Source organism: Trachurus japonicus, chromosome 19 (assembly GCF_045865225.1).
Source record: "Trachurus japonicus isolate A0001 chromosome 19, Traja_1.0".
Classification (NCBI taxonomy): Eukaryota; Metazoa; Chordata; class Actinopteri; order Carangiformes; family Carangidae; genus Trachurus; species Trachurus japonicus.
Genome location: NC_140925.1, coordinates 8,089,025 through 8,114,337, shown reverse-complemented (window position 1 = coordinate 8,114,337; position 25,313 = coordinate 8,089,025). Strand labels below are relative to the sequence as shown.

Genomic DNA, 25,313 nt, shown 5'->3' with positions numbered 1-25,313 from the left:
AATGTATCTCAATGAGATACTAATGCATTATTTTGAGTTATTAGAAAGAAAGAAATGGGCTTCCACAGATAAAATAGCTTCACTACAGGTAGTTTTATCTTTGGTGGGGTTAAGCTGCGGCACGGGGGTTACCTCCGGCCACTTGAGAAATGGTCTGTGCGGGCCACCGTAGCGCAGTGACAACACAGCACAGCACTTTGGTCGGGCTCAGCCTGTGGCTAAGCTGTTAGCTCTTACTAAGTAGCGTCCAAGCTTGATGTGGATGCGGACTGTCAGGCTGTAATAAACAGTTGACGTGAGTTATTTTTAAATTCATATGTCGTTTTTATTCTATATTTTCTGGGTTTGAATTCGCCTGATGTAAATATATTTCTTTTGAATATGAATACAAGAAGGGTGGTGGCTGTTAACTAGCATGCTCGGCTACGGTTATAGTCTGGGATTAAATGGCTGGGGGGGGGAAATGTCATGTTATCCGGCTTCTAGCAATATTATGTGACATTATCCCAATACCAAAGCATGTAACAGAAACTGAGGTATAACTTCAAACTAATAAAGTGACAGGTAAAACCAGCAGTCAACCTGTGCACTATCTTAAAAGATGCTAATGGTAACTGTGTGCTTGTAGCCGTGACGGATAGCTTTGCGATATACAAGCTTTACAAAGTGGCTCGACTACAATTTAATGCAGGCAAATCGCCGATTTTCTGCGAAATCTACAAATGCGAGGTTAACATGAAACACTGGCATTACAGACAGTTTGTTGTGTCAATCGATAGCTACCTGGGGAAAACGTTTAGGTGAGTTACCGCTAGCCACTTTTTCAGGAAATAGTCAGAGTTGGGCTGACAGTAAAGGGTGACTCCCTGTTACAGGCAAGTTGAGCCAAAAGTAGGAAAATGTAGAGGTTTGTGAAGCCTTTAATTGTCCAGTTCAGAGATACTCCAGTGACGATACTAAGTGAAAAGCTTTGATGAGGATTGAAACTCACAGTATGATTTGTGAAACCTTGTGAAAAGGTTTCTCCTCCCGTCTGCACCACATGAGAGGCCAGGTCTAAATCAAAAGCCACATCTCTTTGATTTATCAAATATGGGCTAGGTCAACATAGAATATGTGCAAATTGTTAAAAACTATTCGAGTAAATGCAGGAATGTCTATGTCAAAAAATGCTGCAGTAAAACTGTCTTTAACAGTCACTCTTGTCTGTTATCAATGTTCATGTTTAATAAGTATAAATGTTGATGCTTTTAAGAGATTTACTTGTTTGTCTGTATTGCTGTCAGAATGGACTAATGCAAATTGAAACTGGTATTTTGCTTTACATGACAGTAAGTACAGGTTTTGTAAATGTGAAAAAAGAGTGTAAAGGCTTTTTCCCCCTCTTTTGATCACTGTGTGTAACACCCCTTTTTATTTGACTCACAAACTTAGAGCGAAGTTCAGTGCTGTATTTACTCATCACTATTTGACCCTCCTAATGCCAAGAAATATTTTACCTTGATACATTAGTGTCCGATCGTCTGTCCAGGACTTGAAACTTGTAATCAGAGGAAGATGAGACTGAAGGAGATCCAGAGGACTGCCCACCAGGCGTGGAGTCCTGCAGGACACCATCCCATCTACTTGGCCTTAGGAACATCAGCACAACAGCTCGATGCCTCTTTCAACACCACAGCTGCCCTGGAGATATTTGAGATGGATTTTTCTGACCCCTCTCTGGACATGCAGCTAAAGGGGTCTTTACCGACCTCAAACAGGTAATCTGGAGAAGTGAAAACATTGTTGTAAACCACAGTTCACCTAATGTGTGTGTCCATATCAAACATATAAAGTCTTGCATCTGTTAATTGTTCACTTTGGAAAGTTTGGGTAAAATGTGATTTCTCCCTTTTTATACAGTATGGTTCATCTTTGATGTTAGCTGAACAGAATCAATCAGTCCAGAAGTAGAAATCATGCAACTAGTTTGAAACATCTGCTTCAGCTCTTCAGGATCAGCAATTCAATTCAATTCAAAGAACATTATTTTTCTGTTAGGAACTTAATTTGTGGAAAAGCGTCAGTGCAAAAACAAGATAAATAAGCAGATAAATACATATAGATAAATACAAATGTTAAAAATGCAAAACAAATGTTAAAAAGAGAAGGACACACACACACACACACACACACACACACACACACACACACACACACACACACACCCTAGCTAGCACACACAAGCCAGACCAGGTCAGCTGTTCAGTAGTCTGATCGATGATGGTACGAAACTTGTCATGGCTCTTTAGTTTTAAAAGTGAGGGATCTGTATCTCAGGCCTGAGGGTAGGAGACTGTAGGTTGTGTGCAGTGTCTGAAGCTATTTGAAAACCTTTTTTGCTGTGAGTCATTTGGTCTTAATAACTTATTATATTTCTTCAATACAATAGGTTGCACAGTATTGTATGGGTGAACTTTGGAATGGGAGCAGATGGTACCGGTGGGAGAGTGGTTGCTGGCAGTGAAAATGGCGCATTGACTGTATATAACCCAGAGGAAATAATGAACTCTGGAGCAGACGCAGTCGTGGGACAGTCTGACAAACACACAGGACCCGTCCGAGCCCTCGATTTCAACCCTTTTCAGGTAAATTCGCCTCTGTCCTATACAGAAGTTCTTCTCTTTCCTGGCTCTGTAGAACTCATTTATTAATCCTATTGACTACTTCTTCCTTCAGAATAATCTCCTCGCATCAGGAGCAAATGATTCAGAGATATACATCTGGGATCTAAACAACTTAACCAGTCCAATGACACCAGGAGCAAAGTCACAGGTGTGTGCATGAGATCACAGGTTGATGAAGATCACAATTGTCTGTCGCAAGGAATGAGTCGACAAATTTTGATCTGGCCCCATTTATTTTTGCTAAAAATAGAAACCACAGTTCCCAAGAGAGAGAGCTGTGTTTCTTTATTTGTAGTTTCATGTCTGAAAGTGACAGTTTAGTTTGTAGTTTCCCTTTCATGTGCTGTTGTGTATGGAATTGCTGTTAGATAATGAAGGAGCTATATTTTCTTCCTAAAAGTTTCATGCAAGCCTCTCTCATTAGTTTCTAAAACTTGATTTAAATCAATATTTAAATGGCACAGACTAAAATACTTTGAATATTAGGGTTTGCTCAAACTAGCATGATCTCGGAAGTTTTTTTTACTTCCGTCTTGTTCTTTTCAGCCTGCTGAAGACATCAGTGTCGTGTCCTGGAACAGACAGGTTCAGCACATCCTGGCCTCTGCCAACCCCAGTGGGAAAGCAGTCGTGTGGGACCTGAGGAAGAATGAACCCATCATCAAGATCAGTGACCACAGCAACAGGGTCGGTGGCTTTAAAACTTTGAACAACAAATCTCTATCTGTCCTGGATTAATAAGACCATTCACCACATTTCACCACCGTTCTTCTTACACAGTGCGCACAGCAATCAACACACAATGTGACCACTGTCCAGTCAAATTACAAAACAATAGCTCTGTATCAATTGTTGTCTTGAATGTTTAAGAAATAGCATTCATTTTGAGGATCTTTTTCATTCATTCATTCTCATCCATTGTGTGATTACAGATGCACTGCTCAGGAATGCTCTGGCACCCAGATGTGGCCACCCAGTTGGTGCTGGCCTCTGAAGATGACCGGCTGCCCGTCATCCAGATGTGGGACCTCCGTTTTGCCACCTCGCCTCTTAAAGTCCTAGAAAACCACACGAGGTGAAGCTTTAGAAAATTTGTGTGTTTGTACTCCTGCTGCTGTTTGTTTGTCTTGCCGGATATACCTTATTTAGCTCCTGTTGTATTTTCCTACAGGGGAATTCTGTCCATATCCTGGAGCCAAGCTGACGCTGAGCTCCTGCTGAGCAGCGCAAAAGACAACCGGATCCTCTGCTGGAATCCAAACACCGGAGAGGTAGGCTACATGGCGTTAATTACTGCAGCCATGTGACCTTTCGGTTACCTCGGCTCATTAGTGTGACTTGACGGCGATGCCCTTGATTTCAAATGTGTCCTTTCCCTCATTTTTAGGTCATTTACGAGCTTCCAACAACGAACCAGTGGTGTTTTGACGTCCAGTGGTGCCCCAGGAATCCGGCTTTGCTTTCAACGGCATCGTTTGATGGGAAAATTACCGTCTACTCTGTGATGGGAGGGAGCTTGAAGGCTCAGCAGCAAAGCACAGCTGATAAGGTAGAGGCAGCTCTGTTTGATGTGGTGCATTCAAATCCAAGGACCTTGGGGTGTGAGCTGCTTTGTTTGGCCACAAGGTGGTGCTAGTCTGAAGTGACTGATGGGGAACTATGAGAGAACATTGAAATATTTTATTACTGAAGTGAATAATTGTTTAGTTTCTAGAAGAAAACCATCAGATATACTTTTGTTGATCTAATTCTTAATTAATTATTTCATATTTTTCCATGTTGTTGCTTATTTTTAATCGTTTTTACATTTTGTTAAACAGATATCCTCCTCATTTGATACAATGGATCCCTTTGGCACAGGGCAGGTGCTGCCTCCCCTGCAAGTTCCTACCCCCACAGTGCAGGACACCATAGTTCCCCCTCTGAAGAAGCCACCTAAGTGGGTTCGCAGGCCAGTGGGGGCGTCGTTTGCTGTAAGCTCAACATTTAAACACGTCATCATCAAGTTAACTTCCAAGGTTAAATCGTTCCCTTCACGACTGATCTGTTTGTTTTTTTTTATCTCTCAGTTCGGTGGGAAGTTGATAACCTTTGAGAATCCCAAGCTGCCTCCCGTGCAGAGCCCCCAGCCCGTCCCTAGACAAGTGTTTGTGAGCCAGGTTACCACGGAGACCGAGTTCCTCCAGCGCTCCAGGGAGCTGCAGGCGGCGCTGCAGTCGGGTTCCTTCAACAACTACTGCCAGGCCAAGATTCAGAGCGCCAAGTCAGACGCTGAGCAGGACATATGGAAGTTCCTTCTGGTGGGTTCCTTCCTCACGCACCCGTATTCAGACGTAGCATTAAGTCTGGTCCGTCAGCGTCGTGCTGTCGTTCTCTAAACTTATTCTAAAACGAATTTCTGCTTCCAGGTTAATTTTGAGGACGAAGCTCGCATTAAATTCCTCCGACTTTTGGGTTTCAGCAAAGATGAATTGGAAAGAAAGGTATTCTGAGCACGCTTACCACTGCAGCAATTACATGCGAATCATCATTATCATCATCATTATGTCACTAAAATATGTTTAAATGTGTTTTACTCAGATTTCAAAATGCCTGGGGAAGAGTTTTCAACCCAACGGACATGGAGTAGATGCCAAAGATCTGGCAGAAAAGATGCAGCGGCTCTCCACTGAGGTCAGCAAGTCTGCACACAAAACAACGATTTTCCAGTCTTTCAGGTCGTCGTTTGCAGCTCCTCTTCACTTTCCCATTAATCTTTGTTGTATTTCTAGAGATCTGATGATGTAACTGCAGTAGGTGATGCCAGGACATCCGGCTCGGTTTCACCTGCGGATTTCTTCAGTCAGACCCCGAAGGACAACGCCAACTTCCAGATCCCCGTTTCATGCGGTAAAAAAAAAGAAAAAGGTTTCTTATGTCATTGCAACTTTAGCTCCAGTTTATGAGACTGGGCTAATGAGCGTCTCTTTCTTTTATTAAGACACCGACGGGTTGATAAGCCAGGCGCTGCTGGTTGGTAACTTCGAGGGAGCTGTGGACCTGTGTCTGAACGACGGCCGCTACGCTGAGGCCATTCTGCTGTCCATCAGCGGAGGAGAGGAGCTGCTCAAGAAAACTCAGCAAAAATACCTAAGCAACCAAAAGAACAGCATCTCCATGGTCAGAGAATTCACATTAATGGCGACGCCTTTCAAAGATTCATTCGTTTCATTGAATTTGTTTAGTTAATTCAGTTCCTCTTTGGCTTTAGCTCATATCATCAGTGGTGACCCAGAACTGGAAAGACATCGTGCAAAGCTGTGAGTTGGACAACTGGAAGGAGGCTCTCGCTGCTCTCCTGACCTACGCTCACCCCGAAGACTTTGCTCGTCTCTGCGGTAAGTAGATCAAAATGCTCATGTCCTGACTTGCCTCATTGCACAGGAGAACTGTACCTTTTTTTTTCCGATGTACTTGTTTTACCTGCTGAATAACATTTCTGTCTGTACTTATCCTCTCTGCTCTCATGCTGCCCCCTCCTTTCTTTAACATGACTTCATTATGTGAATCTCAACAGATACTCTGGGAGGCCGGTTGGAGCGCGAGGGGACGGAGAAGCGCTGCCTGCAGGCCTGTCTGTGCTACATCTGCTCCGGGAACGTCGAGAAGCTGGTGGAGTGCTGGGCCTTGCACAGAGACTGCTCCTCCCCTCTTGGTTTGGAGGTACAATCCTTTGAATGGTTCGGTCTTGGCTGTAGCAATAAAGCAAATTATAGCTCAGCAACACAAGTGCGTCTTGCACCAGTGGACAAGTTTGGCAGAAGCTGAATATAACACTCGTAAAAAGACTTTTTTTTCTGCCCCTTTAGAATAAATAATTGTGTGAACTGTATGTCAAGAATTGTCCTGACATGTACAAATCTGTTGTAACAAGTTGAAAAACCTGCAACAGATTTTGTTTCATTGTCTCTACCCCGTTGTGGCTCACATGGAAAAGAAACGAGGAATGCAGCAGTTGCAGTGTTTTGTGATCTCTATCTTGCAGGATCTGGTGGAGAAAGTGATGATGTTACGCAAGTCGATCGAACGCCTCCGCAACAGCGAGGTGGCGGTCCAGAGCTCCATCCTGGCCGAGAAGCTCTCCAGCTACGCCGGCATACTTGCTGCAGAGGGCAGCCTGGCCACCGCCATGACCTACCTGCCTGATAACTCAGACCAAGTGAGAACCAGATCGGAGAGCTGCTGTGCAAACATCCTCAACATCCCCTTTAGATTGTAATAAGCAACCTTTTTGTGTGTATTTGTGCCATTTTGTCTCCCCAGCCTGGGATCATGATGCTGAGAGACAGGCTGTTCCACGCTCAGGGAGAGGCTACCGTTGGACAGCAGCCTCCAAACTCCTTCAGCAGAGGCAACGCGTCAACGGCCAAGCCTGCTCCTGCTCCTCAGACTGTTGCACCAAAAGCACAAATTATGGTACAGATCTACAGGTGCATCTCAACAAATTAGAATAGTATGGAAAAGTTTATTTATGTCTATAATTCAATTAAAAAAGTTAAACTAATACAGTATAGAGATCCATTACACACAAAATGAAACATTTCAAGTTTACATTCAATGAAGACCTAAAATTCAGTGTCTCAAAAAATTTCAACATTACAAAAGACCAATTAAAAAAAGCATTTTTAATATGGAAATGCTGGCCTATTTGACTTGAACTACTGGAAATTGACTTTTCCGTGATATTCTAATTTATTGAGATGAACCTGTACTATCAATCAAAAGCATCAAAGTTTAAACTTCTCTTTAAAACATAGAGACCATTAGGTTGATTGTTATTTTTCTCCCACCCTTAGAGCCAGTACCAGCCCTCTGCACCTTCTCAGGTGGCTCCACAACCGCAGCCTCCTATGCCGTCAGTTTTTACCCCACAAGCTCCTCCAGCCAGCACCGGGCCTGGTCTGCCCCCCTCTTCTCATGTCCTGCCGCCCAGTGCGTCCCGCCCTGGCATGAGGCCTTCGTACCCGCAACATCCTGCTCCAGCTCCAGGTTTGACTATTTGTGCTAAAAATGATTTAAAGGAATAGTTCAACATTTTGGCAAATTGGCCCATTGCCATAATCCCTATAGTTTTAGGAGTAGGTTCATTACCTTTAATTGTCGGTGTAAGCTATTTTTAGAACGGTGGAGCAGAGCTGTGAGCTGCTCAGAGCTACGGAGGCTAATGGGATTTCTTGGTTTCCCTCATTAAACTCACCAATTCACAATCCAACAACTCCAGAACGCTCTGGTGGACAAGTTGTGACCTGCGCATTCACCACGCTATGAGATAATAACGGAACGGAACGAGACAGAGTTGTTTTCGAGGCCTTACCTCTAAAACAACTCTGTCTCGTAACGTTCCATTATCATCTCATAGCGTGGTGAATGTGCCGGTCACAACTTGTCAACGAGAGAGTTTTGGAGTTGTTGGATTGTTTGTTTGATGAGGGAAGCCAAGAAAATCCCATTTGCCGTAGCTCTGAGCAGCTCACAGCTCTGCCCCGCCGTTCTAAAAATCGCTTGCACCGACAATTAAAGGTAACAAACCTACTCCTAAAACTATAGGGATTATGGCAATGGGCCAATTTGCCAAAATGTTGAAATATCACTTTAAGTTCTGGTTTTATTTGATGTAATGATACTTATCTGTGTCTCTTCCCAGGCTTCCTTCCTCATCAGCCATTCCAGCCTCCGCCCATGTCCATGGGTGGACCCTCAGCCTTCCCTCCTCCAGGTCCTTCTATGCCGGCTGCTAGTTTATCAGGACCTCCGCTCCCGCCTTCATCATCAACCCCCGGAGGTCTGCCCCCCATGCCCAGCCCCGGGGTGCCGCCAACGGGCTTCATGCCGTCTACCTCTCTATCAGGCCCGATGCCGCCCAGCTCTCAGCCCGGAGCCCCGGTTCCCATGAACCCGGGGGGTCTTCACAACCAGGGGCCGGCACCGCCAATGGCATCTGCTCTCTACTCTCCCTTTGGGTCAGGGTATCCACAGGGAGGCCCCGGAGCTCCTGCTGTGAAGCCGTTCCAGGCCCCTGCTGTCGCTCCTCCGCCTACAGGTAAACGCCATATTAGTCCCCCTTTGGGTCAAGTGATCATAGTTATATATTCAGGTCATTTCCCTTTTTTCCACAACATTTACCCAAATATTTCTTGATGGTGACAGATCTGCACAGCATTAGCTGGATTCTGCTGATTCACTTCTATTCAGCTGTCACTCCTTATTTGACTTGCAGGATATTTTCCGTGGCTGAATTCCCAGTGTGACAATCAAGGTGACAGGGTTGGATATGGACTCAGAGTGCATTGAAACATACACTGAGTGATATTAAAAATGCACCTGCACTTTACAATACAGTGCAGCACAATATCCCAGCATTGTGTTACAGCCTTGTCTTGGATCATAGGATTTGACATATTTTTCACTCAGTGTGTGTTTGGTGGTGTTTTGCTTGTGCTGCCATACATTTCAGGGGAAATGTAGCGACTTATGGGAAACAAAGCATAGTAAACAAAAGTGGTTTCCAGCAGGGCAGATGCTCTGACATCATCAGTACCAATCTGACACCAATATGCTACTGAGAATATAACATAACAGCATTTCCTACCACAATTTGATCAACTTTTGCATTTGTTTTCAGGCTTGAATTGAGACATGCTTCATTTTTGCTCTCACAATATCAACCGTTTCAACATAACATCCAGTCATTTATTTATAGGACAAATTGCAATTTAAGTCCCATACCTTCGAGCTCACAATGCTTATGATGTTTTTGAGATATTGTTGCTTTATTGGCTGATTAGCTATAGTAACGCTGCCCGATCATGTTTCAGTATATGCTGTTTTGTTTTTTGCATAAGCTGCTGATGTCTATGGACTAATGTCATGTTCTCACTGTTACTAATCTTGGCTCTAAGAGATTGTTTCATGTAGACAATCTTGCTACAGTGGCTGCTTTAGTGTGACCACATGGGGAAAAAAAGCTACTAGTTTCTGTCTGACCCTCTCTCCTCTTCTGATGTAGGACCTCAGGAAGGCTGGAACGACCCACCAGCAGTGCGAGGTGGACCCAGGAAGAAGAAGGTATTCCTCATCACTGTCTGTGCAACATTTAATTAGCAAAATCTGCAAAATTAGAATAATAATCTTGCAAAATTTCCATCATTTAGTGTTCAAATCAAGCTTCACTAAACCAGCAAATACTGTGTTTAAAAAAATATATCCAGGGATCTCCTCACCCTGAAAAGTACTTAATTTAGTAAGGAATTAATGCAAATACCTGAGGACATCAAACACATCATCTGGAATATCCTCTTAGATAGTTGTACCTGAACTTTTTTGTCTGACCTGTCAGGAGGGATTTCCGCTCTGCTTTGTGGATATGCTGGGAAAAGTTAATATTTAATAATTTATCCCATCTGGAGTGCACTTGAATAATTTAGGTTATCATTCATTCTTAAAGCTCCACTAATAAATCTTTTAGTTCAACAACGTATTAAATTTCTACATTTAATTTAAAAGGGGGTTTGTGTCTAATCACAAACCCTTAGAGAACTGTTGTTGCTCCCATTAATCTGATTGTCTGCTGCAGAATACAGATGTATTCAGTAAAAAAAAACTCACATAAACCCACTGTGCTCTACCTGCTAAAGGTTCGAGTGAAAAAAAATCTGGTGTGACTTTATTAATATGTCTCAGTTTATTCATTGTAACCTCTCTTTCATGGTCTGATTGTGTGTTGCTGTTGTCTATACACAGATCCCTGATAACTACACTCCACCAGCCCCCATCACAGCCCCTGTCATGGGATTCCCAGTGGAGGCTCCTCAGGCTCACGACCACGCCCAAGTCCCCCCCGGAGCCCCGCAGGAGCCCAACGTGCAGGTTTGTGTGTGACAAGGAAACCGTTGGTGAAGGTGAATTCTCAGGAGCATCTCTTGCACGACAAACATGTCAGCACCTCGTATATATGTGTCCTTGTTTTGCTCAGCTCCTCCAGCAGCTGCCGGCAGAGAGGGTGGAGCAGAAGGAAATCCCAGCTGAACACATGGTCCTCAAATCCACCTTTGACAGCCTGGTGCAGCGCTGCCAGCTAGCAGCAGGAGACCCCGTAAGTATTGCTGCCTGTCTGAGGCACCATGGAGATTTTTCTCCTTGTATCAAAGCTTATGTTGATTTTTAAAGACAAATGAAGTTGAATGAAATATCAAAAGACCAAATTTTTTTGATTTCAGCAAACAAAACGGAAACTTGATGATGCAGCCAAACGTTTGGGCTTCCTGTATGACAAGCTGAGGGAGCAGTCGGTAAGGAATTATTACATTCAAGCAAGGTTGTCGCACTTTAAAAAAGCGTCCCCACTCTTTTTAATTGAGTCTTGATTTGTCCTCTGTAATTAAATTAAATTATGGTATATGACTTCAACGAATCTCTTCTGCTCGGTGCCAACGTGCAGTGACGATTTCAACCCTAAAGGCTTGATTTACCCAAGTTATAAAACCTTGAAAATGGCTGAAAGTTGAGTTTTATTTTACAATTTTTGCATTATAAAAGTAATTCTCCTCAGCTCCATTTATTTTGTGGATGCAGAAATCTCAAAGAGAGATACCTCTAAACTTGGACAGATAGAAACAAAACTATCTGCATGACTAAATGAAAACTTCTTGTGTTTCCATACATTATTATTATCATTGTTTTTTGGAGAAAATGCAATATAATAATTCATTTTTTTAGCTACATATTTAAAAAATGATGCAGTTGTTTGAACCATCATCCAGTAACTACATTAACATCGACATGAGGATACGTCTCATTCAGGTTAGCAGGTTGATTGTACTTGTTTTCTGCCAATTACAATCATAAACCACAAAAGCAAAACCGTGTTGCTCAGACAGACGCCTGATAGACGCTTGAGGAAGTTGCGTGAGCCATTTCAACATCGGCTGCCTGCTGCTCGCTAACATCATGATTTTATCTCTCAGCTCTCTCACAACATCCTGAACGGGCTCCACGAGATCGGCCGCTGCGTGGCGAGCCAGAACTACCAGCGTGGCCTGGAGGTCCACACGCAGGTGGTCAGCAGCAGCAACTTCAGCGAGATCTCCGCCTTCATGCCCATCCTCAAAGTGGTCATGACCATTGCCAACAAGCTGGGTGTCTAACCCCGCCCCCCCCCTCCCCCTCCACCAATCAGACTTAAGTGTTATCATATTGTTATATATGTATTTATTTCTTTTTTGACCTGATGATGTGCTTTGATAATGAGATCAATTACCGATGATATTGCAGATTGTGATCTTCATCACTCCATACATGTTCTTTCCCCCAGAGGAACTCGACTGACGTGGGGCAGTGAGGTGGATTTTCTTTTTTGTAGAGATTTGTTTAATGTTGCTGTGGTAATTTTACAAATAAGATGAATGTATTCTGAAAGTTGTGATTCTGTGTAAATTCAACAGTTGGTGTAATATAACGAAGCAAGCGGTGCAAAAGTCGAATCCAGGCGGTGTTTATACAAGTAGGCGCATTTTTCATAGTCCACATTTCTCTCCGCACCAGTGCACATTTCCCCTCGCACTCCTGTTGTAGTCAACAGGTTTTGCAATCGAACGCATGCAGTGCTAACAGCTGCAGAAACAAAACATCTGGGACTGCAAACGTATTCATCCGATCCGAGGTGGAGGGGTGAATAAAATTTGAGTTGCACCTTTTTTTCCAACTGTCTTCTCTACTTTGTATGAGAGGGGGAAACGGACTGACACTCATATTGTTTTTACAGAGCGAGTATATCATTGCATAACAAGCATCAAAAAGCATTTATATGAAAACACACTGTATCATAAGTACTGATTGTTCTCTTCACCTGGTCGTGTCCAGTTCATTGTGCCATGAGGGGTTTTGGGCCAAAGCACTGCAGAAAGATGTCACACAGTGATTGTCAAGTTGCTGGTTGTTGTTTTTTTTCTCTCTCTCTCATCCTATGTTAATCTAAGCCCTAACTAATAGCACTGGTACTTCTTAATAGCTTGTGTGAATGACTGAATGTAAATGATAATGATTTTTTTTTCCTCAGACTTGTTGGAGTGTGCATGTTTCCCACGTTAACCCCTTCACTGACTGCTGAGTTCACATGGCAGCTCAGAGACAGAAGTTACATTAATTTATGTCGGAACTGAAAATGAATTAACACCGTCGCCGCCGCTCCCTCTCTGTTGAAGATGCTCTTAATCTTCCTTCTACCCACTCTACATCTTAACTTTTTTTTTGTAACTCTGAATGTCTTAGATTAGATCAAAATACAACCTAAATGAACTGTAAATGAAAACAAAAACAAACACATGATATTCTGAGGTTTGTAGCTGGACATAAACAAAAGCTGGATAGTTATGGTGTATCATGGCAGCAGAAGGCAGTAAAGTGCCTCAGTGTGCTCATTTTGGTTGCACAGATATTTATACAATCCATGTTGCTTACTTTACTCATTTCGGTATCTTTTTCAAATAAACTTCCTCTTCGATGGACATGAGCTTTGATTGCTTTTTTCATCACATATTGATTTACTTTTGATCGCATTTTGATGTATATATTTTTTTCTCAGTAGCATATTGGTGTGTTTTTGTTTTTTTTAGTTTTGCATGTCCTCCAGGAAAACCTATGCCAAATAAGGGGTTTACATTAAAGCCTTTTATTTTATTTTTCACTTTTATTCATGATACTTTAGGAAGTGTAAAGATGTATTGATATGTGACTTTACATAACTAATGTGTATATGTTATTTCCAATATAATATCTCTCTATATATACTAAAATTTGAAAGCTGTAATTACTTTGAATTTTTACGCACAAACAAAAAATCAAACATAGGTTGAAAATATTCAAAAGATTTGTATTTGAACATAACTTATTATTTTTAGGGAGAGCTACCAGTAATATAACATATAACAGTGGCAAAAACACATAAGAAAATAACAGACAAACTTGTATCCCTATCTATCTGCCTGCCTGCCTGCCTTTTAGGAAATGTTCCTCCTCTTCTTTCCACTTTGACCAGTAGATGGCGCTCTTTAAAATGCACTTTTTTTATTGACCAGAGGAAATACAGCTTTTGTCTTATCTTCTCTGCTGTTGCTTGCCACACACAACGCTGCGCCCAGCAGTTATCATATAGTTTTCTACACCTACAGTAAGCCGCTTTAACTGCTGCTACTTCTTCCCTATTTTCACCAAAAGCACGTGAATGCACCACATGTGAATGTGCATTTCCGACTCATTTCCGTGGTGTTGTCTTTCTTGACTCACTGCCTTCATTCTCTCACTGTCAGGTCCAGAGAGACTGTGTGAAATAGTAAAAAGTTTGCAAGCTGGCACAGGTGGTTCACGCGCCTTTCACCTTATTGGTCCTGGAGGATCATAAGTCACATCCTGGCTGCTGATTGGTCGGTTTGAGTCAGACGCTGTGAGCTGCGTGGCGTGAATGTTTTTTTGGGGATTCTGACCTGCAGTAACCCTGATGTCATGTCAGCCTGGGGTGATGGTGGTATATAATTCAACTTCGGCAGTCATCATCACACCACAGCACAGCAGCCTCCTGAGTCACGCTGTATACGAGTCGGCTCATTGTTTCACAAAGCTGCAATGTCCCAAATGTAACTCAGTACCTGCATGTGCACCAGACCAGTTCAATACAGTTGTGACTAGTGACCATGGATCTATTATAAGACCAATATAATACATCCATGCCGGTGAGCCATCCTGCCAGGAGACATTCATCCATGACCTGTAAACATTTACTGGCTTTCAAGGCAGTTACTGACTATGCAGAATTTAGCAAATTATTAATGACAGATGTAATAAAATAAACTCTACATCTGTTCATCTGTAACATATAAGTGTTTCCTGCACCTTTCTATGAAGAAGCAAAAGTAGATTTAGAGCATGTTAAGTTATTCAGGAAAAAAACAACTAGTTTTGATACGTAAAATAACCTTTATAAACCCATAATCTGAATGCTGGGGAAAAAAATCCAGCAAGAATTTGAGCATATGTACAGAAGAGATTTATAGAATTGATTATTTCGTAACAAGGTGAAGGTTGTAACAGGCTACAGCATCACTTTCACCAATAGGGGATAACATTAGAGTTAGTATGTGATTGATATCATGTGTGCACTCACTCCCTGACATTGCATTTGAATTTGCATGGCTACCCCGGTAGTGGGGTAGGTTGTAACAGTGGTGCACTCCTTGCATTTGACATCAAATAGTGAATTCTGTTTGAGAAGTTCAAGGCTCTGCTATTTGTAGTGGACAAATGAGGGGATGCTGTGTCAAAATTTGAGAGCCCTACCATGAACACTCTTCAAGTTATAGGTGCTGAGACAAAAAAAAGTGTTACAACCATTCCCGGTCTCCCCTATACCTTTATTTTTGTATTTGATGTATGTTTTGATGCTAATATACCTGTTAATCACACATTTTAACAGACAACTTGCTCTTGTTACAGAGTGAGACAGATGGAAACGTAAAGAAGAGACGACAAGTGTTGGTGCAAAGAGAAATCTGGCAGACAGGAAGGAAAGGCGCTAACGAGGGAATGTGGGACAGGTGAGAGAGGAGGAGGAGGAGGAGGAGGAAGAGGAGGAGGAGGTCAGGTGATTCTGCTGGCAGGAAAGATGAGGCTGCACTCAAACAATAGAAATGACTCAATGAAAGGATGATTAAACAGGACTGACACTTAGAACTTGACATTTTACTTTGATGGAAGATTATCTTATTCTCTGACTGCTATAGCTACTTTAATTTTCTTTTTACATGAAAATGTATGATCATCTTAACAACATAAAACAGACCAGTGGCTTTCAGCACATTGGATCCGCACAATGAGGAAAAATGTGATTGAAAATAGATATTACTATTAGTGCCACAGGGCGGACCCACCGTTTTGACACAACGCCATATAAGCACAAATGTGAGAGCATGCGGCGCTGAGGCAGAAAATCACCCTCTTTCTCTCTTGAGTTTTTGGTCTGCCTCTGCCAGGGGTCCGTCTATCGTCGTGGCAACTCCTCAAATTGCTGTGGCAACCCTCTGAGCCTCAGGCCAGAGTTACAGCTGAGACCAATTCATTAATTAGGGACTCTCCTCTGATAAATCTGCAGTCTATCAACTATTTCACTGATAATTAGGACTCCATACATTTACATACATACATCTATGTGAAACACAAACACTCAAACGCAACCTCTGAAGGGCAGGCTGTTACACAGATAAGATTAGGATGTTTATGGTTTGTCACCCTGACATCAAATCACTTTACTGTCAATGTCCAACATATACATTGACACACTAGAATGCATGTACACACACGGTACAGTACACCAATGCACAAAAACAAGTTGACAGCTCATTAATGTCAGTGTTCATGGTCACAAGATACTATAGCTTTGACTGGGATTTGAACCCCAGTCTCCTAATCCAAAGTCATTGGCATTACCCACTCCACCATAATATTATTTTACAAATACACTTTCCAATAATACATAATATAGGGTACAAGCGTAGGTTTGGTGGAGTGTGCTTCTGAAATAGCCTGTTTCTAGAATGTAGTTAGCCAGTGCTTTCCCTATCTAATGGGGGTCATTCGTTCCCACAGCCCTATGTTCCCTCAGCCCTATGTTCCCTCATTTCTAACTTTTGTTGTCACTGAAAATTAGGCCCTATGTTCCCTCAGCCCTTTGGTCCCACCATTGGTTGGGTTTAGGCAATGAAGAAAGGAGTTGGTTAAGTTTAGTAAAAAAGACCAGGTAGAGGCTAGACAGGCCAGATAGGTAGAGTCCAGATAGGTAGAGAGAGTCCAGAGGGAACATAGGGCTGAGGGAACATAGGGCTGAGGGAACATAGGCACGCTAAAGGTTACTGTTATTGTATTAATAAAAAAGTAAAATATAGTATGAAGTTTGCTAACCTGATTTAGCCTATAGCTACAACACTGCACTTCCTTTTTCTAAAAAAAAAATCTACCAAAAGCATCTGAGTGGTTCCTCTGGCTGCAACTAACAATTCATTTCTTTGCTGATTACAATATTTTAGTTGAATCATTTGTGAATAAAATGTAAGCCAATGGTGAAAAATGCATTCTGCAGTGTTGCACAGTTCATTTTGCCTCCGGTGCCCGACAACACAGGCCAAAGAAAGATGTTCTATTGACACTAGTGTTGTGAAATAGCCGGAGATCTCACAAGAGAAGTTTGTTTGAATAATGTCTAAAACCTGTTCCTGAAACAAGGGAACTTTCACAGCCATCATAACCTGCTCCACATACCGGCGTGTACTCCTCGACCTGAGACTCAGGCGTAATATAAACTGGCTTGTGGTCAGCACGCTGGTCTGACATTCCTCTGTGCCCTGTGTAAACCGTCGGAGAGAGCTTCACTCATCTGCAGGCAAGAGCTAATAACAGCAGTTTTAAACAGAAGGGATATATTTGACTTGGACATTTTTGACAGCAGCAAACTGGACGTGTCCAGGGTCTTTACCACACAAGGCAAAATGTTCAACTGGGAACAGAAAATCCCCAGACAATCCCCCCAGAGGGATTTTCTCCAGATAAGTGCTCAAGACTGTCATGTCCACATCCCCACACAGGAAACAGTGGTGGTGGATGTATTCGGGTCATTTACTTTAGCCAAGTACCATCCTGTAAAAATGTCTTCCTGCTGTACTATTCCCATCATTATTTCCTGTAACTCTAGTCTTATTTGTGGAAATTGTGTTTGGCATTTTCCAGTAAGTCTCTCTCTATTTACTACATACTAATAAAATAGTAATAAAATAGCTCTTAAGTATGTATCCATTGTGCAGAATATATTTTACCATTGGAATATTATAACTGGATTGGCTGTTTAAAACTGAGCCTCTACAGCTGATGTTAAAAGTTAAAATTGCCAAACAGCAATTTCCTTAACTTTGTACCAGATTACTATTCAAACATAAACTAAAAATCCAGGGCTGAAGTGTTGAGCTCTTTGAGCCATTTCCCCAGAACCATTATAACATCGGTAGATATTTATCAGAGAAAGTGAAGACACAATGAATTAAAAAAAAAAGAAGAGCGACAACTGTTAATTGAATTTACCAGTGTATTGAAAATATTGTGAATTTTATTTCAGAATAGAACACAGTTGAGATTTGACATAATCATTCTGACTGACAACCTTTTGATCCTCGTTGTTGTTTAGGGAAATGTCGGATTTCTACGCTCTGGACAGCGGGGAAGCGTTTGCATGGCTTGTTGTGTTATTTATTATAGCCTAATTGTCGAATCGGTGGTTTGGTGCTCTGATCGTACTCTAACATTCCTCATGACAGCACCTTTGTTTGGAAGTTTTTCTTCTCAGATGCTGTGATGGGTTTAAACTCTAGTTGGCATATCCATCAGGGCCATTGTTTTTAAGTTAAATTTGGGTGATTACACGTCTGCACCAGGCGTTCAGTCTGCAGAATCTATGAAAATGAACCTCTATGCTTTTGTATATATACTATATATATTTTTTTTATACTATCTCCATGTTGTCACGCGATTCCATTTGCCTAAATTAAATTCTCATGTGTTTGAAAAATAAAAACAGTGTTTGACCTGGTGCTTCAGCCTGTAAACATGGACCACGGTCAGATTTGTTTTGTGGTGCTTGAGCCTTTTTTTTTTAATCTTAACTGACAGGACATGAAGAAGATCAGGAATGGATGCAAGTCATAAGGCATTAGGTTGATTCCTGACTCTTGGGAAAACATAAACAGGTGCTCCAATTTGATATATTTTACCAGATGGTCACACGGCCAAATCTTGGAATGCAGAAACTTGTTCAGGTTAGAGCAATCCGGCTTTTTGTTTCTTTTTTTTTTTTTGGTCAATAAGAAAAAAAAAGAGAAATAAATACATAAATAAGGTCAAGTAAGCATTCCGCACACCAGAATTGAAGATGAACATAAACATTGCTGCACCTGAAATTTTTTGCAACAACAATCAGCTTTTGTAGGACATCAAAAAGGGAAAACCAGACCCCAGCTCAGAAATCACCACGGCAACAGTTCTGATGATCCAAAAGCAATGCAGCTCCACAGTACGTTACAAAAATAGACGCGGTTCTGCCATTAGAGTCACCGACAAAGAAAATACACCTCACTACAACACCTACTACAGTATATCATCATGCATGGGTGGCATGTTGTTTTGTAACACCAGAACTGTCACATGACCGACTGCTGCTGCTGCTGCTGCTGCTGCTACGTCCGACCAATGGGGTCGCTGCTGCTGCTGCGGACGTTTCAGGACAAAAAGAGGGACATGTTGGATAAAAATCTCAAGAGGAAGCAAAAGCCACTGATGCCACAATATTTAAAAACTTCCATGACGATGTTAAGTGAAGAAGCAATATCGACTTAAGTGTGCTCTAGTGGACCACAGAGATGATTATAAACATGGCGACGATTGGCACACCGTTGGCACTGTGATATTCATCAGAAACACAAAAAAACTAAATTTAACATCGCATGGTTCTAAGGTAAAGAAACATTTAGCTGTTATATCAAATGGCAGTCTTAATTTAATGATAAATATGTCCCTTATATTGTCTTGAAAAAAGCTCCATCCAATTTATAACACAGACTAAATACAGTATTAGTCCTTGTTTTTCAACCAAGTTATACCGTACACAGAAACAATGCATGACTTGGTTTCTGTACAGGTTTTGGAGTGACTGGTTGTCAAGGTACAAGAAGATGGTCTGGGTTCCCTCGTTCTACTATCATGTGCCATATTTCATTAAAGCCAGCAACTTTTACTTTTTTTTTTTTTTTTTAACAAAACAAATGTGATTCAAACTCTTCCCTTTTTTCTTTTCTTTTCTTTTCTTTGTTTTTTTTTAACAGATCTCAGAGCGCTCCAAAACCAAATTCATATCAGAACTGTAAAAACTTTCTGTAAACTGCAATAAAAGGCAACAGTCTCCAATCAGCATCATACCTTATCAGTTACAACATTGTCACGGCATATTTCAGTGCTCCACTTCTTGTCTATTTTGATTAATAATTGAGTTATACTTACAGAAAAATGATCGGCTACATGACTGATCTTGCATGAAGAAATGCACACCAAAGTGGCAAAAAACAGCGGAGAATGAAGTTGACTTTTTTTAAAAATGCATCTACTTCAAATCTAAAACATCTTTGCGAGGCCTTGGCCTGACTGAACAATAGAAACCGAGGCCAAGAGCTTAGCAAAAATGTTTTTTTTTTTTTTTTTTTTTTAAATCCATCTTAAACAATTTGTTTAGTTACAGCTACAAAAACCACAAAAACAAGCAAAATGTGGTCAAGGCCCTCATGAAGCTGACTTTCATCCACACAGGATGAGAAATGTATAGCTGTCAAAGACTGTGAAGCTTCTTCTTTTCGGTCGTTTCGCCTTGAAGCTGCGACCACAACTCAACAATCTTAGCCACTCCGGTGGCTTCCGTCTCCAGTGCGCTGTATTCGGGCCGTGACCGCCTCGTGGGACACTCTCTTGCGGTCCTTGGCCAGGCCCAAGAAACACATGAAGTCGATGAAACAAGTGGTAAGGTTCAACTTGCAGCCAAACTCGCTGGTAGCATAGTCAAAGGGGAACGTGTGGTGGTAGTTGTGATATCCCTCACCTGTAAAACACGAGATACATAAAGGAACAGTTTGTATTAAAAACAAGAATTGATTCAAAATCCGCAGAGATGGAAAATATTTACACGACATTTAGACTAAGGACATGTCACATGAATAAATCTAGCTACTTCCACGACTGTAAAAGTAGTGATTCTTTTCATCTTGTGCAGATTAAATCCAAAGAGAACGAGTTGTTTTAGTATTTAGCTATTTATCTGGCAACCTACTGAACCAACGTCAGTTATATTTAATGAAAAGTTCACTTTATTGTTCAGGTGGCACCTAAATTGTGACACATTCTTGGCACAAGCGTGAAGATTTTGTAAACCACTACAGAGACTGACAGCAGGTTTACAAGCCCATGAAGGTTGATCTGCAGGATCATGTGACACCCCCAAGGCCCAAAGACACTTTCTCCCACACATAGAGCTGACTGATCAATCAGTTTCGTTGATTAATTTGAATTCATTCCGTCGGATGATGTTGATAAATGAAAGTCTAATTTCAGTTTCAGTTTCACTATCCTTAACAGTTTGGAGCCACTGATTCCATGAGATTTCCGTAGTTTGTGGTGACAGAAGAGTCATAGTCATTAATATATTCTATATATATATATTCTAGTCAAATAGAATAAATGAACAATGAAATGCGTGAATAAGTTAACACAACTCTTCTGCAAATTAGCTTTTTGAGACAGAATCTTAAAAACATTTGCTTTATTAAAATTTTCTATGAGCCTCTTCATTTGTTTCATGATGTTCCACACTGATCCACATCACTAACTCTTTATCCACTGTAAAGATCAATAATGGAGACAAGTTCACGAATCAACATAATTCCACATAATGCATTGGGGTTCCCTTTCTAGATGGCGCTACAGCAAAGTAGCAACTTCATGTTATTTTTGCACAATTAATCTTTGCACTATGACTTAACATTTCCACACAGGATTTAAGTACTCCACAAAATTTAACGGAGTTTGAGAAGTACATTTTAACTGAAATTGAATTTTTTGTGAACAGGTTAAAAAAAAAATCCCATGGCAACCTCCTACGCACACACACAAATGCACTCAGACAAGCTGACAGCTCCGTAAAGTGAGAGAGATGATCATGTGTCTGTCTGATCTTCTTATGTTAATCTTGTTCGTTTTTTCTCCCAGATCTTTTCTTTAATGGTTTTTTTTTTTTGTTCACGTGTTTTTCGTACCTATAGCGCTGAACGTGACAAACTTGTTCTCCCTCGGGTTGATGCTCTTGTCATAGGGCCTGTTCCCCCACATGTGGGCGGCGCTGTTGACCAGCCAGGTGGCATTCAGCACCAGGGTGTACCTCAGCAGAGCCGGGATGAAGTACGCCACCCACAGAGTCTCCCCCCACAGGTACCAAGGCACGAACATGGGGACGAAGAAGCACATGAGCAGCACCGACGGCTTGTAATACCTGTTGGTGGGAGGAGTGGGTGGAGAGAGCAGAAGGAATTCGACTTAGTGTTTACTCAGCAACTCATTACAACACAAATCCACTGCTTGTCACAAACGGGACTCCTCGCTCCTTAACTTTCCTACACATGACACAGTTTTCATTGACAACAATCGATCTTTACATGCATGAATGACATATAAGTGAAGAGCACCTTGTTAAACCAGAATGACTCATACAACCTGCAATGCAAACTTAACTCTGCATCTGCACTGCAAAAACCCAAAATCTTACCAAGAATATTTGTCTTATTTCTAGTTAAAATGTAATTTCTAGTCAAAAACAAATCTCATTATACTAAAAATAAGACTCATCACATAAAAAGTAGCTTGTTTTTTAGACACTTTTTACTTTTTTCAAGCATATTTTCACTTGAAATAAGTAGAAAAATCTGATAGCGGGGCAAGTTTTTCTTTGTTATTACAAGCACAATAAAAACCTGCTTTCACTGGCAGATTTTTCTACTTACTGTATTTCAATTGAAAATTAGTTTGAAACAAGTGAAAATTATCTAAAAACAAGTTAATTTCTAGGTGATGAGTCTTATTTTAAGTGGAAAGAGATTAGTTTTGACTAAAATTGAGACATTTTGACAAGAAATAAGACAAATATTCTTAGAAAGATTTTGAGTTTTTACAGTGTGCTTAGTAGCTGGAGTTTATTTTGTCTTTCTATACTTTTTCTGTTTGATAAATTGGTGGTTTGCTTGGTGTTTGCTTTCAACACTATCTGACAAAGGAGTGAGGTGCACATTTTTGTAATAATCTATCTAACCACATCCAGACTAATATTTAGCCCTTGGGTGAAATGTAAAAATCAATCATTGACTGGAGCTACCGGTACTTACTTCCTTTGAAACATTACAACTTTATCGGCCATCAGGTCATTGAGCTCCAGCTTGCGTCCTTTCTCAATGACGTCGGGGTGTTTGCGCACCAGCAGCCAGCCAATGTGAGCGAAGAAGAAGCCTCGGACGGCGTTGTGAGGGTCCGCGTCCGTCTCGGAGTATTTGTGGTGGACCCTGTGGTCTCGAGCCCATTCGAAGATATCATTCTGTGGGTGAGAGCGAAGACAGAGATTACACACGCGCTGTCGAGCCAAACGTGGTATTTACACCGTGATGAAAACTGCTATTATCACGACGTTAAGTGTGTGCTTTGTGTTTGTTTTTTTCAGGCACCTGAAATGCCATGGAGTTAGCAAAGCCAAGAAAGATCCTTAAAGGTAAGGACGCCTTGTAGGATCTGTGACTCCACAGGCGATGAGCTCCTGCAGTCACTCCTAAAGCACTTATCAAAAAACAAAGTACGGCTGTGGGGAGAGATGCATCAACAAATTAGTTTGACCACATACTACTCATCTATTCCTGTCATAAACACTTTATCAGACTGGAAACATTGCAATGTATTTGTATCAAACATTTATGAACATTTGTATTGTCAGAGTCGGAGCTGGGGGGGGGGGCACTCCTGCAACAGGTGACACAGTGATTCAGTCTGTCTGTAAATTCAGTTTTCAGTTAAAACTACTCCAAAACTCACTCAACAGCCCAATTCAATGAATCCACTTTGATTTTTCCTGCACGATATTCCAATGAGCTTGTCTGAACTAGCTGACTTGTTTGACAGGAAATTAAACAACTGCAAAGCAAAACAGTGGTATATTACAGGAACACTCACTGGGAAGTGTAATTACATCACAATCGGATGATGAGTGAATGCAATGAGATCATGTGATGATGACTGTATGGTAAGATTGGAAAACGAAAACATCCAGCAATTTGCATAGGATTTTAATGATTGACGATCAAGCAGTTGCACTGTAAAAATGTAACTTAGGACTCAGCTGAGGTCCTCAAATGTCAAATCAATCGGAAAATATTCTGCTTGCCCACATATGAAATAGAAGATAACACTGGAAGATAAGGTAGCTGTTAGTAAATGATTTATAAATAACTCCAATGGTGATTGACTAAGTCTCTATTGATTGTTTAATAAATCCTCTTAGGGCTATTTGATTTGTTACTTAATGATCATCAGGGAAACTGGATTTTTTTTTGCTGACATGCATGCACGATAAGTCTGTGATCACATACTGCATGCTTCATCTATTCTACATCCACCCTACATACTGGAGGGGATCATGAGCCACCACCACTGAACCACTTTTTTTTTTTTTTATGCAAGCATGCACCAGCAGTGGTGAGAAAGTGGGCCGGGCTGCTGCTGCTGCTGCTGACATAACAGCTGTGATTTAGAGAGAGGGGGGGTGAAAAAATATATACATTTCTTTGAAAAGATAATTATAAAAAATGAAAAATAAACCACCCAACCTTTGTAAAAAAAAAAAATGCAGTGAACAGGTAGAGATTTTCTTTTTACTTACACCAAAGCAAGGTCAAAGGAGATGCTGAGGGGAGGAGGAAGACGCCGTACAGGGCACCTATATGTAACAGAGTCATCAAGTAGACATTTTTCCATACGATGGTCCTGGGAGGTTTGGGGCCCTCTTTCTCTTTGTACGAGTGATCAAACGTGTCTTCTCTGTTGGCCTCTGGAGGAACATGATTCCCGTTGCTGGACTTGTGCTGCTTCTTCTCCAACGCCTCCGCCTCCGTCATCGTGGCTGCCTTGCGGGGATTTTTTTGGGGGGAGACGATGCGAGGCGATGCGATGCGATGCTCTGAGGCGGCAAAAAACGTGAGACAGAGAGAGAGATAAACCTCGGTGTGGGTGACACGTAGAAGCTAACGGAGGAAGTGATGATGAAACAAACACACAGACAGACAGACACAACGTCCGAATACGTAAAATGTTCCCGTGCTACCCAGCTAGCCCGCTTGCTTGACGCTGGATGGTAATGTAACGATGATGCTGCTGACTTCTAGCCGTGTTGCATAACACTATGATGTTACACCTGTAGAGATATAACACATAAAACAAAAAAAATGGCGGATAAACAACTCACCAAGCACAAGGTAGAGGAGCTAGAGAAGCAATGTCCGGCTGCTGTGTAAAAAAAAAACAGACGAAGCCGCTGTGTTTAACCCAAACTACAGTAACCCAGAAATGGAAGAAGAGTGACAGTCAGCACAGCAGCTCCCTCCGCAGCGATCGCATCAATGGGAGCTGGAGCTGGAGGTGCGACGGACCAATCAGCGTCCAGCTCGCGCCTGGAGCTCGGGTTCTGATTGGCTGCCTGTTTATCTGCTGTTCACCTTTTATTCATTCTCCTGCCAGATGTATATTTACCTCCCCAGGAGAGCAGCTGCTGCTGTCTAGACATGTATTGAATTAACCGCACTCATATTTCCATTCACGCGTGGATTAATTAAAAGTGTATACACACTAACATGAGTGGGTGGGGGAAAATGTTGAATTTAATTTTGAAATAAGTTAGTTTCTAATTAGGACCCACACCCCCACACCCGTCCACAAACAGCACAGGGGATGTTA

At 41.6% G+C, this 25,313-nt stretch overlaps 2 protein-coding genes across 5 annotated transcripts; one reads left to right on the top strand and one right to left on the bottom strand.

Moving 5' to 3' along the window:
• The first annotated feature begins 153 nt into the window (after positions 1-153).
• On the top strand, positions 154-13,209 carry sec31b (SEC31 homolog B, COPII coat complex component). Of its 4 annotated transcripts, none has more exons than XM_085762068.1 (26): positions 154-295; positions 1,513-1,760; positions 2,432-2,627; positions 2,719-2,814; positions 3,213-3,353; positions 3,599-3,741; positions 3,838-3,937; positions 4,054-4,215; positions 4,487-4,639; positions 4,736-4,966; positions 5,075-5,149; positions 5,247-5,339; positions 5,438-5,555; positions 5,647-5,825; positions 5,917-6,043; positions 6,223-6,368; positions 6,691-6,864; positions 6,969-7,121; positions 7,502-7,694; positions 8,350-8,745; positions 8,923-8,961; positions 9,712-9,770; positions 10,446-10,571; positions 10,678-10,797; positions 10,922-10,993; positions 11,669-13,209. In XM_085762068.1, exons 2-26 carry the CDS (start codon positions 1,558-1,560, stop codon positions 11,846-11,848), a joined length of 3,675 nt encoding a protein of 1,224 aa, XP_085618194.1. In that variant the 5' UTR covers positions 154-295; positions 1,513-1,557; the 3' UTR covers positions 11,849-13,209. The 4 variants fall into 4 exon arrangements, with proteins under 4 accessions (XP_085618194.1, XP_085618196.1, XP_085618195.1 ...); XM_085762069.1 differs by having other exon boundaries at positions 157-295; positions 1,532-1,760; XM_085762070.1 differs by lacking the exon at positions 8,923-8,961.
• Positions 13,210-18,566: 5,357 nt separating this feature from the next.
• On the bottom strand, positions 18,567-24,968 carry scd (stearoyl-CoA desaturase (delta-9-desaturase)). The gene is made up of 6 exons (XM_085760754.1): positions 24,826-24,968; positions 24,244-24,540; positions 23,039-23,169; positions 22,706-22,911; positions 21,587-21,819; positions 18,567-20,376 (listed from the first exon to the last, which is right to left on the bottom strand). Exons 2-6 carry the CDS (start codon positions 24,476-24,478, stop codon positions 20,177-20,179), a joined length of 1,005 nt encoding a protein of 334 aa, XP_085616880.1. The 5' UTR covers positions 24,479-24,540; positions 24,826-24,968; the 3' UTR covers positions 18,567-20,176.
• Positions 24,969-25,313: the final 345 nt, after the last annotated feature.